General features: G+C 47.7%; 1 protein-coding gene across 2 annotated transcripts in view; it reads right to left on the minus strand.

The window, feature by feature from the left end:
* The window catches only part of XYLT2 (xylosyltransferase 2), a 45,215-nt gene extending 29,326 nt beyond the window's left edge, over positions 1–15,889 (minus strand). For both annotated transcript variants that reach the window (XM_084837994.1, XM_084837992.1), the window contains exon 1: positions 15,648–15,889. In XM_084837994.1, the coding sequence (XP_084694120.1) occupies positions 15,648–15,788 (141 nt within the window). In that variant the 5' untranslated portion in view covers positions 15,789–15,889. The remainder of the gene's footprint in view (positions 1–15,647) is intronic.
* Positions 15,890–19,288: the final 3,399 nt, after the last annotated feature.

Genomic DNA, 19,288 nt, shown 5'->3' on the forward strand with positions numbered 1-19,288 from the left:
CCTATACCCACTTACCTGGAAGTAAGTCCCATTGAACTCAATGAGACTTACTTCTAAGTAATTGGGTATAGGATGGCATTATTCCCAAACTTCTCAAGCTGGATCAAGGCTAGCTACCATAGTGCTAAACAAGGGAAGTTGCTCCCTTTACTCTACAGAAATAATTGCCTGAGGGGTAGCTGTGTTAGTCTATTGCAGCAAAAACAACAAACGAGTCCTGTTGCACCTTAAAGGCTAACGCGTTCTACTGAAACAATTGTCTGCAAGCAGTCTTTATCATGTCTGAACTCAGATTTAATGGGCTCATGCACTGTTCAGTCCCTGCAAGACAAGGAGAAGCCGTTCTGTTGCCTCCACCTATCACCCTGTTACCCATTTTGGTTCACAGGAGCAGGCTTGTAGAAGGAATTTAAGAGACCACAAAGCTGCCCAACTGGTTTAGCAATACCTTGGGGGGATTCTAACATGCCAAGTTTAGGAACGAAAGGTATCTGTGTCAAAAACCCTGCTCAGCTAAAGTGGCATGACCACCCCCCTTTTATACAGGGATCTCTTCCGATATATACCACAGAAGTCATTAGCTGTCACCAGCCCACTCAACTGTTCCTCCAACCAACCCCCCATCCACCCAGAGGGGTGACTCCCTTGGAAAGACTGCCAAGGCGAGTGTGCCCTGAGCGCAAGATCTACGACACCGAAGCTCTACAAGTGTAGTCTTTCCAACCTCACCCAGTAGTATTCACTCCTTTTCAAGCCAGTAAATGTTTGTGAGCATCTAGGCACATGGAGTTTTATTTGGGCTTGCAGTTTAACCAAAAAGGTTATTTTTATTAGTAAAATATGAAGAGAGGTGGCATCATGAAAACGGGGGATTTGCTTAAGAAAACAAAAGAGTAATACTTTTCAGAGGGTAGTCAGGTCTGCCTGTTGAAGCAAAAACAACAACGGGTCTTGTGCTCCTTAAAGACTAAGGGCGCAATCCTATCAGGATATGGGGCTGCCTTCAACTCAAAGGCAATCACCTATCCAATGCAGGGCAGGACAAGCGCACAGGGGATCGTCCCCTCCGTGCTCCAGCTGCCATGCATTTGCGGCTAGACAGCTGATTTTGGCTGTCTAGTGGTGGGAAGTCGGAGCGGGGGGGCGGGGAAGTAGACGCTGGATGACACATAGGAAGCCTCGGAACGGGACTTCCACCCTCCCCGACACGCGCCCAGAACGCCCCGTTTTCACTGATCTGGGTTCCTCTTCTGAGTGTGGGGCTGTTCTGTGCTGCCGCAGGATTAGGTGGAGGTCGGTTCTCACTTCTGGAGGGTCACAAATTGCCCGCCCTTGTATGGAAGGAAGGATCGACTGGGGATGTAAGTGAAGTCTGGCCACTGAAACTAAGAAGGGTCCGAGTAGTAGTCTCCACACATGAGCACACTAGCCATTGACACAAGCCAGCCATCTGCATCATTGGCCCAACCTTATCAGTCCATTCTCACATTTATGGTGAAGCAGCATGACCGTGCAGGAGCCTTTTGAGTCAAAATAAGAACTATTCTACCGTTTAGGTAAACAGTCTCTCTCTTGCAGTGCCCAGCACCAGCTGCTTTAAGCTGAAGATCTTGAGAAATCACAAAGCAATTACGGAGTGCTCAAAGACCAAATTGTCAGGTTTAGTGTGAAGCTGGATCTCTTTATACATATCAGTTAAATGCCTTACATGGATCATCCCCATGCATTTGCCCATGTCTTTTTTAAAATTATTATTGCAATTTCCGACGGATTTGTGATGCATTTCATACTTTAAACTTCCCTCTTCCAAATGCATACAAGTACATATCTAAAGCCATGAAAAGGTTGCTCATTTTATATACACTGGTTTCATTCACCCAATTTTCTCTGCCTCCAGCTGCCCCCCCATTTAACATGGGGGTCTCAGATGTTATTTGCCACACTTTCTTTCTGCAGGGTGAACACATTGTACTCCACATGAAGACACTTTATGTCCATTCAAAGTCAATGCTTAAAGTGAAGCTGGGAGTGGTAACCACTATGAGTGGCATCAAAGGGCTGCCCTTGAAGTACTTCAACAGCTCCATAGATGACATTCATGTGTAAAAATCAGAGCACGTTACCCGAATGTGTCAAACCCCTTAAAACAAATATGACTTCTTCAGCAACTGGTATTTCGTGAGATATACCCTCCTCGCTCTGCATGGATGCGACCACTTGCAAAACAAGGATGCTAATCTGGAATAAACCCTTAGGCAAGTCTGTTGACATGAACACAGCCTCAGAAGCAGTGTCATTCTGGATGTGCATCGTCAGTGTGACCAGATAATTAATACAATTATTCATAGAACCTCAGTTACAATTATACTGGCAAGCTGGGTAGGACAACTGACAACATTCTTGGAAGATTGCAGTTGAGTCCCAATGGGATTCATATGGGATGACCAAGTTCAACTCATCCACCAATAAATCAATACTTAATCTACTTGAAGTCATTCATGCGTGGTCAAACATGGATCAGGCTACACCTCCCCGTTTTTGTATAGTGCTGTAGGTCAACTTCTGGAGACTACGGAGGCACAGTGGCTTCAGCTCAAAAGATTATTTTGCCACACAAACCCCAACTTCTTCATGAGTGGCCAGGCTGTATAGCCCTCACTGAGCAGTAAGAGATTCACAGTTATGGAGCACTGCCCTTAAGCCTGAGGACAGGAAGGCCTGGCGTGCTATGGCCCGTGGGGTCATGAAGAGTCGGACGCGACTGAACGACTGAACAACAACAACAACCCTTAAGCCCAGCTGGCAGTATTTGGTCCATCCACTGGCCTTCTCTATTGCAGGTCAAGGAAATGGTGCCCCTTAAAACAACACAAGAACTGGATAGCTTAGGATGGACTTTGAGCCTCCCAGATCCAGGAAAGCACAACTCCATGGAGACAAGGGGTAATATCCAACCTAAGTCCTACTTAGAACAGGCCCTGGAAATGAACAAAACTTAAGTTAGTCATGACTAATTTATGTTCCACTCATTTCAATGGGTCTACTCTACGTAGGACGTAGACTGGATTGTACCCTAGGGTATGCAAGGCTGGGAATTGAGCAGCTTAGGTGAACCTGCTACAGAAGCAGTGATTGGGGTCTCTTAAGAATAAGAGCCCCATCGCCAACCTGGGCCCCAGCATTTGAGCTAACGAGTGCTTGGATTTTTACACATGCCCTGCTGTTCCGTGATCTGCCCAACTGGCCAACTTCCACCAAGCTGTTTATCAGCAGCTCTGTTTTCAAAGCAGGCTAAAATACAAGCAAAGATCAAAAACTTCCCAGGTTTCCACTTCAAGCTTGCATCCTAGAGAGAGGCAGAACTGGCAGAGATAACAGCTCATTAGTCACCAGGCTGAGCCATCTGCTCAGGGACTTCGAAACCTGTTTCCTCTCGGCTCAGGAGGTGAGAGCTGAGGCAGGAGACTGGCAAACAAGTGAAATTCTGCTCCCCATTCAAAGCCACACATCCTGGCAGGGGCAGGGTGGCACCCTCCGGAGGAAGGAAATGCTTGCATTCTTTTTGAAAGGAAGGCGGTTGGATTCACCCTTAGGGTGGGGAAGCAAGGAGACACACAGGCTTAGGAGCCTGCGGCCCAGAATATATGTTCTCCCTGCCCTCTCCACTCAACTTTCTCTTTTTCTCTAGAGTAAAAGGCATTTTGTTTACTCTGAGATCTCAACTCCCGGCAGCATCTGTGCAGCATCTCTGTTCCTTTCCGGCACGTTCCCCTTTACCCTCCCATGGACTTGCAAAGTCCACCACATTGTCGTTCCAAATGGAGATGCCCTTCAGGACAAATGTGTTGTCTGCAGTGCGCTCAACCTGGAGGAATGCGGCGAGGACAGAGAGGCAAGCTGCCGAAACACCTGTTCGCCACTCCCTCCTCCCGCAGCGTGCCCGGCTGAGCATTAAGGACAGGCCTCCAAAATGGGGCTGCAGTCACAATTGCAGGCAGATCCATTGTTCCCAGAAGGAGCTCTTCATCTAGCCCGTGACAGGTGAGATCACATCCCTCCTGTCCCAGGCCTTCCTTCAGCTGCCAGCTAATGAACTCAGTGGCTCCTACTGCTGCACAGTGCCAAAGCAACCCCTTCTGCTAGAGCCAGGGAGGAAGGGAAATAAATTACTCCCAAGTTCTACAGAACATTTCTGCAGAACTTTTCAGTCACATTTGTCTCTGCCTGTACCAGGAATGCAGAACCTCAGACCAGGGGAGCAAATCTGCTCCTTGGTCGCTCCCCAGATCGCCACATCTCCTTCCCCCCTACTGAATATCGTTTGACAGATTCCAGGCTTTTGCAATCCCCCCCCCCAAATTCAAAAAGCCTGAAACACCTGTCCTAAGGCTTAGTTGCTGGCAGTACATAAGAACGTAAGAAGAGCTGTGCTGCATCAGACCAAGGACCCATCTAGTCCAGCATTCTGTTCACACAGTGGCCAACCAGCTGCCCACAGGAAGCCCACAAGCAGGACATGAGTGCAACAGCACCCTCCCACCCACGTTCCCCAGCAACTGGTGTGCAAAGGCTCACTGCCTTTGGTCCTGGAGGTAGCACATAGCTATCAGGACTAGCAGCCCTTGATAGCCTTTTCCTCCAGGAATTTGTCCAACTCCCTTTCAAAGCCATCCAAATTGGTGGCCATCACTACATCCTGTGGTTGTGAACGCCATAGTTTAACTATGTGCTGTGTGACTAAGTACTTCCTTTTATCTGTCCTGAATCTCCCACCAATCAGCTTCATGGGATGACCCCAGGTTCTAGTATTTTGAGAGAGGGAGAAAAATATCTCCCTAGCCACATTCTCCTCACCATGCATAATTTTGTACATCTCTATCATGTCTCCTCTCACACTCCTTTTTTCCAAGCTAAACAATCCCAGCTGTTGTAACCTTCTCTCATCGGGGAGATGCTCCAGCCCCTTGATCATTTTAGTTGCCCTTTCCTGCACTCTTTCCAGCTTGGCAATATCTTTTTTTTTTAGGTGTGGTGACCGGAACTGTACACCGTATTCCAAATGTGGTCGCACCACAGATTTGTACAGGGGCAGGATGATATTGGCAGTTTTATTCTCAGTTCATTTTCTAATTATGCCTAACATGGAGTCTGCCTTTTTTTACAGCAGCCATATATTGGGTTGACATCTTCACTGTCACCACAACCCCAAGATCACCTTCCTGATCAGTAAGAGCTTTAAGCTAAACTAGGCTAGTATACTTGGTATTTTGTTTCCACTCCTTTTGCCTTCAGCCCCGCCCACCTCTGGAATGTGGCCCCTGGGAGCTTCTCCAGAATGGAACTCGGCCTTTTGGCTGAAAGAGGTTCTGCACCCCTGGCCTATACAAACGCCCTGCTACTCGCCAAACCAACATTCTCGTACCTGCTCCCTCTCCTTGCCATTTGGCTTCACTGCTGCCACCTGCACTGCTCTTGGCTGCAGCACAATCTACAAGGGCAGCATGACTGGTGTAACCATCAAGTGGGGTAACAGATTCTTTCAGGAGAACTCCGACATCCGGCATCTCTGGTGCCTCCACACCATGTAAAAGATGCTATTCCTCCTGCCCAGGCAGCGCTCCCCACCCCACCATGTTGTCTGCGTTACCACGTCACAGCTCTAAGTTGCGCATGGAAGGCTCACTTGGAAATTAATTTATTGTGGATTTACTTGGCTACTTGGTATAAAAAGAGGTTGCTGCAGAAGCCCACGCATGGATGAAGGACCTGGTCAAGGCACGATCCAACTACATTTTTTAACGTCTGGCAGCAGTAGTGTTCCATGGTCTCCCTGGCACCTGACATTTTTTGAAGTGAACGTGTTGGGATAAATCCTGGGACCTCCCACATAACCTATGCTTGTTCTCGCCCTGCTATGGCAGGGGCCATACGCCTCTGCAACCAGAGTCAAGTTTCTCATGCCATTCCTGCACAGCTCAGGCTGGTCTTGTGCATTTAGCAAACCTTCACCTCAGCAGGACATTGCAACTCTTTTCTTGCAGCCTCACGTGGCCTGCCTTTTAATGATGATCCCCAGCCTGGAAAGAAAATCCTTTGCTAAGTCTTGCTACAGTTGAGTCCCCCAAAGGAACACATGAAGGGCATGGACTTTAACAGTTACTCCAGAACAGGAGCAGGCAACCCTGTGCCCTCCAGATGTTGGTTGTGCTGGCCAAGGATGATGGGAGTTATAGTTCAACACATCTGGAGATTGCCATGTTGTGGAAGGCTGCTGTAGACATAGATGCATTTCTACATCTAGAGGTTGCTGCCGTCTTCATGGGAGAAGCATACGTATGAATAAAATTATTCATTTTATTATGCAGTCACAGACCCATTAGAGAAGAGTACAGGGCTTTCTGTTGCTTGTCTTCTTCTGGTGACCTTTGATCTAGTTTGGTGATACTAGAAGCAAGTATCCTGTGTCTGCTGTCCTTTGCAATCCTATTTATGCTTTCCTGGGAGTAAACCCACTCAACTCAATGGGCTTACTTCTGAGTAACAATGTATAGGATTGTACTGTAAGGCATTTATATTTTTGAAGTTGTAATCCTACGTGTGTTTATTTGGGACTAAACTCCACCAAACAGAGTGGGTCTTACTTCTGAGTAAACCTGCATAGGATTGCTCTGTAAATTCCATAAATATGTCAACTAGCTCAACTTTATCTGCCAAGTTATATATGGTGCATTTTATGTTGTTAAAGCAGTAAAATAAATTATGGTTTGATAATAAAATATTGACTATATTTCAATTTTCTCCAAAAATTTCTGTTACAGCTTCAAACGTTCCAGAGATTTTACAACTGTAGTTCCAAGCTGGCCATAGAAATGTAATAAATTAAGATTTTAAAGTCTAGTAATCTTAGAAATGTTGATATTAAGACTGAAAATAAAATCCGTGGTTGCTGGCTGCTTAAATTTGATGCTAGGTACTGAGGGGGGAAAACCAGAATTGCATTACTGGCATCTAAAAATCTGTCATAGTTCCTATAAAATTAAGTGGGGATCAGAAATGTGAAAGGCTTTTTTAGCCCTGCTGTATATGACACCGAGGTCTGCACAAACTGCTGGATTCCACGCTGCCTAACATGACTGCAATGGGATATATCCAGGCTTCCTTGTTTTGTGGCTAACAGAACTCAACTCATTAGAAAAATCAATTCTGACTACATCTTTTTAAAACCCCTCCCAGCTATTTCCTTGGCATCATATTCCCACACAACAAGGGCTACATCTCACAATGCAAAATCTCTAAACTCCATATATAAAGTAACACAGAACCCACATGTAGATCCCTGCTTATGACAATCACATGTGCACATGCTGGAAAGCCATAACTGACAGCAGCTTCCCTCTGCATATACACTGCTTGTACAGGAAGAAGAAAAAACATGCGTGACTATCCTAAACAATAAGTTACATGTGGGTTGCCCATTACTTCCCACACTAAAGTGCTATCAATATAAACATTTCAAAATGTGTGAAGTGGCCCAGAGTACTCCCTTTTGCCTGCCTTTTCCCTGTTGTTTGTTCTAAAAACCTGCCATATACTGAGTCAGAACACCACGGTCCATCTAGTTCATTGCTCTGACTGGCAGCAGTTCTTTAGGGTTTCAGGAAGGCGTCTCTCCCAGATCTACCTGTATATGCCAGGGATTGAACCCAGGACCTTCTCCATGCAAAGCATGTGCTCTACCACTGAACTATGGTCCTTCCCCTGAAAGTGTCATCTGCTGATTTGGCAATCACAGGAAGCTGCTATATACCAGGTCAGGCCATTTGTCCATTTAGGACTGTCTACTCCAGGGTGAGGCAAACTGATGCCTTCCAGATGTTTTGGACTACAATCTGCACAGGCCCCAGCCAACATGGCCAATAGTTGGGGATTCTAGGAGCTGTAGTCTGGAACACCTGGAGGGTACCAGGTTGTCTGCCTCTGCTCTACTCTGACCTGGAGCAGAACTCCAGGGTTTCAGGCAGAAAAAGGGTCTTATCACCTACAGGTCTTTTTAGCTGGAGATACCAGGCACTGAACCTTCATGCCAAACATGTGCTCTACCCCGAGCTACAGTCTCTCCCTCTTTCTGGTGAGATGCCCCAATTCTTGTGCTGGGGCACATATTGTATAGGAATGAGGAACTGCCCAATACAACTAGCAGAACAAAGAACAAAAGCAAATACCTATATTATCCTTCTTCTTTGTCTTTGTAGTAAAACAGTGGCTTGCCAGGATTACAACTATGAATGGCTATAAATGAATTTATGTTCAAGCCATCTGCCTTTACAACACTGCTGCTCTTCAGAGATGAAGTTCTTTTTCTTTAAGCAACGGATAGATACGGGGCGCCTGCCTCATTCTCTGAGGCTAGATCTCAAAGTGCTGGCAGCTATACCAGGTTAGCCAGTCCAGAAAGCAGGGCTGGCCGTGCCACTAGGCAGAATGATGTGTCTGCCTCAGGCAGCTGTTTTGGAGTGCCATGAAAGGGTAAATTGTTAATTATTTAGGGTGCAATCCTATGCATGTTTAGACAGAGAAAAGGCCTACAACTCCCAGCATGCTCCAGCTAGCATTGCTGGCTGGGGCATGCTGGGAGTTGTAGGCCTTCTCTGTCTAAACATGCATAGGATTGCATCCTTAATTTATTATTGTTGTGTTTTTACTGACGGGGAGGTGGAAGAGACATTTGTGGGATTGTTTGCCTCAAGCACGAAAAATAACTTGACCAGCCTTGAGTACTTTGCCTCTTGACTTGGGGTGGGTGTTAGGCATTTGCTGCTCTGCCTCCAGCAGCAAAATCCCTTGCACCAGCCCCGAGGGTGTGAAGTGGGGTACATGGTGGAAGATTAGCGTTAAGCTGCATTTGCTTAACCCATATAGAGGCTGTGAGATACTTTCAAATAATGGAATGAGAATGTTGTTGACTAAATTAATTTAATTTTCTTTCCTTTAGTTTTGGAATGTTTTCTTTTTTGGTGTCTTGAGTATGTACCAGGATGTAATATTGATGTGAAACTCTAATTTCCTTTTGGAAGGCACTCAGATATAAATAAGAGCAGCATTAAGTATTCATGGAGGTGCTTCTTATCGCTCCCAATTCAAACAAAGGGCGGATAATGTTTTAGCCGAGACAAAAAATGCAAACTGGACATGTTTCAAGTACCTGAGGCCCACACAGCTGGATTGCAACCATGTTGACTTACAAATGTCACGCTGATCTCAATGGGAGTTACTTCCAAGTAAATATGCTTAGGAGCAGAGCCTGAACCTATGTATGTATGTCTCGGGGGGAAATAAGTTCCACTTATTTCAATGATGCCTTGGTCACTTGGATGTTGATGGTTTTATAATGTTTATGCCCCCACCCTGCCCAAAGAAAGTACATATGCAGGCACAATGTGCAATCCTAGCAATAAATATTTTCATCTACCTGTATTTCCCCTATATTTTCGACAAGGCCGTTTCTATTGTTGTGAACTGCTAGGATGAAAGAAAAGAAAAAGCCACCCTTTGCTGCGGACAGAAGCTGCTTCCTTTTCATTTCAGCACATCATGCTGAAGTCTGGACTCTTATTCCTTTTAATACCACGACCTTAAAAGGCTGTTTTCAAAGGGTCATTCTCCTTTTCTTATCCCAGTGACCCCTGCCACAGCTACGACTTTGTAAGTGAACAGTACAGTCTACAATAGGGCCAGTGACTCAGTTTCTGTATTAATTCTTTAGCTCTTCTCCCTCTCTCTCTCACTCTCTCTCTCTCTCTCTCTCTCACACACACACACACACACACACACACACACCATACTTTGCAGCAACCTCTTATCTTGTAAGACGCTTTTTTTGAAAACGGGAAACTCAGAAAGTTGTGAAGAAGACAAAAGGAAGCAGATACTGAGGCAAAGCTTTCTGGAAGCAGAACTACAGCCCAAAAGAGCTGCTTTAAGGAGAAGCTAGCCCAGTGGGTAAACCATCTCTTCTGGGGAGGCACATACGGCCACTGACTCCAACAACCCAATGGTGCTTTTACGCATAATGAAAAGAACCCCAGATCAAAAGTCTTGCAGTGGGGAAGAAGAGCTGATTCTGTTCCACTTAGAATCAGAACACACAAGGGCTACAACTTCAGAATATCCAGGTTGAAGTCAGTGGCACTCTCCTGGAATAAAACTCCTGTACACAGTCATTCAGGCCCATGTGGGAATTGGGCTTTAGGTGAGTGGCTAGATCTGCTCCTGGGTTTTCCTAGAGTTAATTCATGCTGCAATCCACTTGGCTGCAGCTAAGTTCCATTCAACTCAATGGGACTTATTTCTAAGCAGACATGTCTAGGACTGCACTGCCAGTTACCTGCCCACATCCGACAGTCCCATAATAATTAATGTTATAGAAGGTGTCAATAGGTTATCCAACTATTTTGCTTGACATTGACTAAAATTACATGTAAGGGCAGTTGATTTTATAGATATGTTACAGAAGCAGCAGTAAATAAGCATTGACTATTATTTGATAAAACTGTGACAAATGCGATGCATGATTCAAGGAACACTCCAATCGAAATCTGAAAAAATCATCACAGAAGATCAAAGGTGACTCTATAGTTGTCCGGCATTAACATAAATCTATCAATTCACACTTTTAGTATTAATTGTATTTTATGGACTATGTAACATGGCCCTAGGTTGGGCTAGATTCAACCTGTAACCACTTCCGTTTGGAAATCTGGATCTGCATAGTAATATTAACATTTGGGAGCTCTGCCTTGAACTTAGTTCACCACACTGTTGCAAACATTTCTCAGAGATGGTCCAGATTGTCATAAAATGTGAACAGAGACTGAATACAAGACTTGAAAGTGATTGTGTTACATGGCCCTCTGACTTGTGAAGGGTGTGTTTCTGCAGCTGCATTAGGATGAGAGAGAAAAAAACCACAGGATGGGAGAAACCTGAAGGTCATTTAGTTCAACTGAGCTGTGGCTTGTCAACGTATTACAAATCCCCATCTACACCAAGCATAAACCCCTCTCCAGGTCAACGGAGGCCAGCCAGATGATAGTGTGGCAGAAGCTGAAAGTAGGAGCATTCTTTGTGCCTGCAGGCAAGGAACAGTTTTGCACAATAATCCAGGTGGCAGAAATAAGTGAGCCATTCCTCCCTTCAACACAGACACATCCTCTTCCCCCATCCCCTGGATATTGGATTCTTCCAGATATTAAATTACAGCTGATTTTTACACATTCAGATTAATCATGTGGCACAGCCCACCCAGGTTTATACCACTTCAAAATGTAAATGAGGGATCATGTGACCGAGTGTTCCCTACATCAAGAATTTGCTGCCCTTCAAAATATAGCATGTCATGAAGAAAGGTCCCAGCCTACCCTTCTGAAGTGGCAGTGCCAGGAGCGCTCTGCCATGTGGTTCTTCTTGAACATGTAAACTGTTCCAAAACCAACCAATTAGGTCAAAAGCATGAAGCAAAAGCTGGATCCACCCACGTTACTCTCCAATATAACTTCCTCATGGCCCTATAGTACTAGGCTACCTTATCTGACATCTGGTCTCTAACTTTAGCACATAGCAGTTTTCTTGATAACCTATTACATGTATCAATCCTAAAGGAAATCAACCCTGAGTGCTCATTGGAAGGACAGATACCAAAGCTGAAGCTGAAATATTTTGGCCACCTAATGCGAAGAGAAAACTCTCTGGAAAAGACCCTGATGCTGGGAAAGACTGAGGGCAAAAGGAGAAGGGGACGGCAGAGGATGAGATGGCTAGATAGCATCACCGATGCAATGAATATGGACTTGAGCACGCTCCAGGAGAGAGTGCCGGACAGGAGGGCCTGGCGTGCTATGGTCCATGGGGTCACGAAGAGTCGGACACAACTGAAAGACTGAACAAAAACAACAATTACATGTATAGAACAAGGTGGAAATCCAAGTAACAAAGATTCTTGTGGAAGAGTCCCATTGTTTATTTCTTGGCATTATGGCTTGTCCAGCTGTGGTTAGTCAGGAAGCAACAGGGGGCATGCACGAAAAGCTGTCAAACCCAACCTCCTCTTAACTTGTTAATGGGATCATGCTCTCTCACAATCCCCCTGAACAAATGTATTTTTTTTTCTTGTTCACAGAATCGGGAGGCAAATGGCAAAGTCTCAGCCAGCCAGCTACAGTCTATTTATGGATAAGGGTGGAGAGTTTCAGAAGATTTTTCCCTTGAGTTTTGAGAGAACACATTCTGAAGACGCCCATAACATCTGATTTTCCAAACCAGAGAGTGAAAACAGATCTTCTTCATAATTGGGCTGCTACATGGACTATGTCAGATGCATGCTAGTGATTCCTGTGGTTGACACAGTAGAAATCTAGTCCATCTAAACCAGACAATTTGTCTGCCACAGAAAGCCTTTTCTTACATAAAAGTAGCAAATCTAACTTAAGACAATCTGATTTATATCTTGAATGTCAGCAGACTCTGGGAGTTGAGCATTCCAGTATGGCTTTGAAAAACCTCCCCAAAGATGATCAAGAATATCAGGAAAAACACGCACCTCCCCAAAACAGTGCAAATTAGTAATGGGTAACGTAGAAGCTGACTAACTTGGGGCGCAATCCTATGGCCACTAGACAGCAGCTAGACAGCCACAGGATTGGTTGGCTCCTGGAGAACCACTTCCCTGCCCCCTCGCAGGCGGTGTGGATCATCCCCGGGCTCGTAAGAACAGTGTGGAGCGGGGCAAAAGGGCATGTTCCCAGGAGCGGGGAGTGCAGAAGTACCAGTACGACACTTCCTATGTGTAGTCCGGCCTTCCCACCTTGTGCTCCGATGTCCTGCAGCTAGACAGCTGAAGTTGACCATCTAGCCAGGAATGCAGGGCGGCTGGAGCGTGGAGGAGAGCAGCCCCTCTGCACTCCACCCGCCCTGCATTGGATAGGCGGTTGCCTCTGAGTTTGGAGGCGGCTGCCTATCCCCATAGGATTGCTTGCTCCACCACAGCACGAAGTAATTCAAATACTTCGGGTGCTCAAAAGGCTTTTACAAGCATTAGACAAAGAGGCATCACATTCACCTTTTATTTTAAGTCAATAAGAATTATTCTAGGTCATACATACATGATTTGTATTATTCACTCAGGGTCAAGACGGCGCGGGCATAGCAGCATAAGCTAGCCTAGTGATCTTTCAATTCTCTCATATGTAACAAAATGATTATTCCTTAAACATTCAGGATTCTGCTGCTAATTTCATGCCTGAAGGCCGATTTGGTGACCATTGCTGTAAGTTTCTCCCCACCCCAGTACACAGCAAGTTGGATATGCAGACCCATGCTGTAAATGGCTCAGAGTGTGTTCAGATCACAAGTCAACTCATGTTGGAAGTCTAAGGACACGTATGTATCTAACCTGAGCTGCCCAAGGGAAAACCCTCAAACCAATTCAAGCCTGAAAGCATAGGGGGGAAATGGCCATGTGAATTGGCCCTTCAACAGCATAAATGGCATCCCAGAAGGATGCCATTGTCAGCAACAGTCCGGCATCCCCGACATTCATCCAAATGTGTACATACAAAAGAGAATTTATTTTTGCCCTTCCTGCACATTACACATTTCCAAGATGTAATTGGTGTCAACTAAGTTGTTCATCTCCACTCTAAGGGTCAGGATGCTACAGCCATTATGCAGAGGCTGCTCTAAACAGGTAGATGCCGTGTTTGTTATCATGTGTTGAGCTGCTTGCATGCAGCAGCTCACCCCATGGGATTCGGTGATTATCATGCCCCCTGTAAACATCCAAACTGAAGGTTTGAAATAGCTTTTGAGATGTTGTTATGTACATGATCAGGTTCACACACTGAGTCTCTACATACAAACAGCTCACTATATGGCAGCATCTGCCCCATGGAGCAATCAAGAGCATGCTCTAAATCATCCCTCCCGCAACCTGGCGCCTGTCAGATGTCTTGGACTACAACTCCCAGTATTCCTGACTGTTGCCCATGCTGGCTGGGGCAGATGGGAGTTGAAATCTAAAACACCTGGAGGGCACCGGGTTGAGGGCACCTGCTTGTGGCTTTCCTGTGAACAACTGGTCGGCCACTGTGTGAACAGAATGCTGGACTAGATGGACCTGTGGTCTGATCCAGCAGGGTTCTCCTTATGTTCTTATGAGGGATGACTGCTCTAACTGTAACCCAGCTCTAAGTTAGAGCAAGAGGCAAATTCTCCTAGACATTCCTCATTCGTAGCATATGCAACTGCCTACTCGGTTCACTGTTTAAGACAGCCTTCCCCAACCTGGTACAGCCCAGATGTGTTGGACTACAACTCCATGCCCCTTGGTTCTTGGGGTGATGGGAATAGTAGACCAAAACATCTGGGCCACACTGGGTTGGGGAAGGCTGGATTAACATCTCATGGCCTTTATTGCCTCTTGGACTGACACCATTTCGCTTCACACCCTACCACATTAAACCTCCCAAACATGGTGAAGGGGCCATTGCTTAAGGGTACAACTTTTGTCGTCCGTCCTTCCCCCCAGTTTCCAGGTTCAAACCCTGGTATTTCTACTTAGCAGGAAAGCCCATCCTGAAAGCATTTGCGTGGCTGCTGTTAGAAAGAGCTTGGTGGACTTGGTGCTTCCATATTCTTACTCAAAAAAGGTCCCCAGTGAAATGTCCCAACTGCTCGGTAGGTACCATGTCCCGTTGTCAAGTCTAAATTCCTATGCTGTGTTTTCTTAATAGAGATACTAATGGCATGCTCTCCCCCAGCAAGCCCAAGACGGAAGGGATCTCAGCAGTGTCTCCATAGCAAACACTCACGCATACAGATTCCCAGGCACGCTCATTCCCAACATCAGCGTCAAGCTCCTGCTCCTGGAAATAACATTGTCTCCAGACCCTTGGGAGTCTGCTCCACCGGATGAATCGGCATTTACTGCAGGGTAAACATAGGGCCAGGCTGACTGAATCCTTAAGGCAGCGCTCACTAGACAAGGCACTTCCTTTTTTAATTAAAAAACAGTCAATACCCAGGCCTTGCCATGCCATCACATCTCACACCGCCCACATACACACACAAGTTACCCACCCCTAAAACTATCACGGACACAATGTTACTTACCACTCAGCCGTCCCGACCTTGCTACACCATTAATCTGTAGTGCGCTCCCGCAATTCCCAATGCACAACCAGGCCCAATATGGGGGCAAGGTACCCCACCCCACAGCATTATCGACCCACCTCATCTGCGGACACCCCCTCTGCTCCTAGGGCACTATAACGCCTGACCCTAATGCACCACCTCTCTCTCGCGCACACGCGCAAGCCTCCTGTGGCAGCCTGGCACCCTTCCGCGCGGGAGAGCACCGCTGCCCTCAAAACACACTCACACCATCCGCCCCAGGCTGACCCGATCCACCCCGTGGGCAGAGCCAGAAGCCCCGCCAGGGCGGCTCTTGCGTCGCTTCCCCCCGTCCCCGGCCAGCCCCAAGGCGGGTCACTTCCCCCGCCGCCTGCTTCCCCTCTCCCCGCGCAATGCCTCCTCTTCCTTGCCCCGATGCGCGATCCGACCGCTGCAGGCAGCCGCTTTTGCCCTGCCCTTACCTCTCCCGGATCTTCCTCTTCCAGGCTACTGAAGCTCCACACCACCAGGCCCTGGATGAGCAGGATGGCCAGCGCCGTGGCGATCGCCAGCTTGTACCGGCGGACCAGCTTCTGTACCCGGACACTCGCCACCATCTTCATTCCAGGCGGCGGGGAAGGGGGGGGGGAGGAGGAGCGGGAGGAGGAGAGGAGGGAAGACAGAGAACGGCAGAGTTAAGAGCCCTGCAGACCGCGGCGGCGAGCACGCACGGCGCGGCGGAGCCCGAGCACCCGCACGTGGGGCGGGTGACGGGGGAGGAATTGGGGAAGGGGCGGGACAAAGCCGCCTTCCTAACTCTTTTCGGTAAACAGGGCAACCTGGGTGGGTGGACGGGGGCTCGATCCTCCCGAGTAAAGCGAATGCCCTGAAGCCTTTCAGGGCGCACTCCCATGCATGCTTAGCTAGAAAAAAGCCCTACGACTCCCAGCATTCCTGGCTGGGAATGCTGGGAGTTGTAGGACTTTTTGCTGGGGAATTGTGGGAGTTGCAGGACTTTTTTGCTGGGTGGCTTGGGAATTGTGGGAGTTGCAGGACTTTTTGCTGGGGAATTGTGGGAGTTGCAGGACTTTTTTGCTGGGCGGCTGGGGAATTCTGGGAGTTGTAGGGCTTTTTTTCCTCTTTAAGCATGCCTAGGATTGCACCCTAAGGGGTTCTTGCACAAAAAAGAGGAAAACTTGCTGCTGAATGTGCTCATCTCAGGCTCTCTCAGACAGACCAGATGGAGGGCCACTACTTAAGCACCCTCCTCCCACCTGTCCTTTACTCTTTGTTGAGGGGCTCTTTGCAGTGTTTACTAACCCCCACCGCTTCCCTTTAGTTTCCCCACCGCTTCCCTTTAAGATACACTGGAGCTAGGAAATGTTTAATCTCATGATGAACCTGGCTGTGGTGCTACATCAGCCTTCCCCCGCCTAGAGCCTTACAGATGTTTTGAAATACAACTCCCAGCATTCCTGACTATAGGCCGTGGTGGCTGGGGCTGATGGGAGTTGAAGTCCAAAAATCTGGAGGACACCAGGTTGGGAAAGGGCTGTGCTATGGCATGGCTGCAGTTCAAGCACATTCAGCAACGCTTAACAATCTGGATAAGTCGCTATTGGGTTAGGAGGGTGGTTTTTGGACAATGATTTACTGGAGACAAGTATCAGAAAACAGACATGTTTCCTTGTACACAGGGACACCATTGGGATGTATGTTAATGCAGTCTCTTACCAATTCAATGTTTCAGTGATGGAGGAATAACGGTTTTCCGTTCCATGAACAGGGCTGGATTTAGTTGAGTCCACTGGATGACCTTGGGCATGATGCTTTCTCTCAGGTTAACCCACTTCATAGGATTCTGATGCGATGCTAAAGTGGGATGGCCCCATATGCTCTAAGGTCCTTGGAAGAAAAGGGAAATCAAAGTGTGAAAAGCTAGGGTCCAGTTCATGCACAGACATACATCATTTGATGTGAGCACAGCTTGCACCACTGTATTTTTTCCACATCCTTAAACATGCATCCAAAACTGGAATGGGGTTTGACTTCCTGATATACGTATTGGGATTAAAAAACTACAACACCTCAGTAGTATAGGAAACAGCCACTAGAAGAGGCAACCATACCACTAAAATAACTTGGAGCACAATCCCATACATGTTTAGACAGAAAAAAGTCCTACAACTCCCAGCATTCCCCAGCCAGCATGGCTGGTTGGAGAATGCTGGGAGTTGTACGACCTTTCCCTTAACTGTTGGTGGGGGATGGGTTTTTTGGGGGGGTGTTGTGTTGTTAGGGGTGGGTAGCCTGTTTGATAGGTGGAAGCAAGGGGGCGTGTCTCCACTTGACAGAGGCAGTGGGGGGAGTGTTGGGGGCCAGACTATACCGAGGCTGGGCGGCAGGCGCTGGCGGAGTGCTAGGGGCAGGCCATGCCACGTAAGGGGAACAAGGGAGAGATGTCTAATATCTGTCCCCTGTTCTGGGCCTGTCCAGAGCCAAAGGATGGCTGGGGGAGGCGTGACCCCATCTTCTGGCCTTCGTTTGCTGCTCTGCAATGCCAGGTCTGTTACCCAGAAAACCTCCCTCATCCATGACATGATCCTGGATGAGGGTGCAGACCTGGCATGTATTACGGAGACCTGGCTGGCTGAGGCCGCTGCTCCAACTCTGGCGGCCATGAGCCCAGCTGGGTTTTCGTATGCACAGCAGCCGAGGGCTGGGGATCGGGGAGGGGGAGTGGCTGTTATCTACCGGGAGTCCTTGGTCTTCACCAAATCCCCTCTCCGGGAGACCAAGATTGCTGAGTGCATGTACTAGAGGTTAGGCCCGAAGGGCAGTCTGAGGATTCTGCTCGTGTATTGCCCACCCCGCTGCACGACTGACTCCCTGGCCGAGGTGCTTGAGGTGGTCTCTGATGTGCGTGTGCAGTCCCCTAACTTACTGGTGTTGGGGGACTTCAGTGTACATTCAGAGGCTATCCTCATGGGGGCATCTCGGGACTTCATGGGGACCATGGCTTCCTGGGAGCTGTACCCTATTCTAACTGGGCCCACCACTGGTCATGCACTAGACCTTGTGTTTGTTTCTGGAGGAGCGGGGAGTGATCTGAAAGTTGGGGGTATATCCACCACCCGCCTGTCATGGTCAGATCACTATCTGGTGATGTTGGACTTCTTGGTTCCACAACCCCTCCGCAGGGGTGGAGGACCCATTAAAATGGTCCGCCCCAGGCATCTTATGGATCCGAATAGATTCCTAAACGCACTTGTGGATTCTCTGGAGCACGCAAACAGCCACTTGGTCGAGACCCTGGTGGGTGGCTGGAATGCTGCAATCACTGGGGCATTAGATCGGGTGGCTCTGAAACACCCTCTCCCCCTGAACAGGGTTCGAACTGCACCATGGTTCAATCTGCGGTTACGAAACCGGAGGTGAGTCAGCTAGAGCGCCGGTGGCGGAAGTCTCACTCTGAAGACAATTGGACATGGGCTAGAGCTGTATCTTCAGCCTATCACATGGCGATGAAGGCAGCAAAAAAGGAATACTATGCTGCCTCTATCGTATTCATAGAATGCTGTCCCAGGAGGCTGTTCCAAGTGGTCCAGAGCCTGGTCAGTCCAGTTGCTCCAGAACCACTGGAGCATTCTAAGGCCTCCTGTGAGGCCTTGGCAAGGCACCTTGCAGATAAAATTGATCGGATCAGGAGTGTTATTCCGTGCACCGTGGATACAGTTAGCGAGTGAGAGGCGGCCTGTGGCAAACTGGTTTTGTGGGATCGGTTCCAGCTTCTTCCTTCTGATGAAGTGGACAAGGTGCTTTCATCTGTAAGGCCAACCACCTGCTTACTTGATCCTTGCCCATCTTGGCTCATTATGGGCTGCAGAGAGAGACTGGGTGAGGGGATCAGGGCGGTGGTGAACGCCTCCCTTGAGGAGAGAGTGATGCCATCAGCCCTCAAGGAGGCAGTGATAAGACCACTCTTAAAGAAGCCCTCCTTGGATCCCCAAGTTTTGAACAACTTTTGCCCACATCTCGAATCCACCATTTTGGGGCAAGATAATTGAGCGGGTGGTGGCGATGCAGTTGAAGGCACACTTGGAAGAAGCCGATTATCTAGATC

Source organism: Heloderma suspectum, chromosome 2 (genome assembly GCF_057233095.1).
Source record: "Heloderma suspectum isolate Gila_16-S chromosome 2, 16-S_ref, whole genome shotgun sequence".
Classification (NCBI taxonomy): Eukaryota; Metazoa; Chordata; class Lepidosauria; order Squamata; family Helodermatidae; genus Heloderma; species Heloderma suspectum.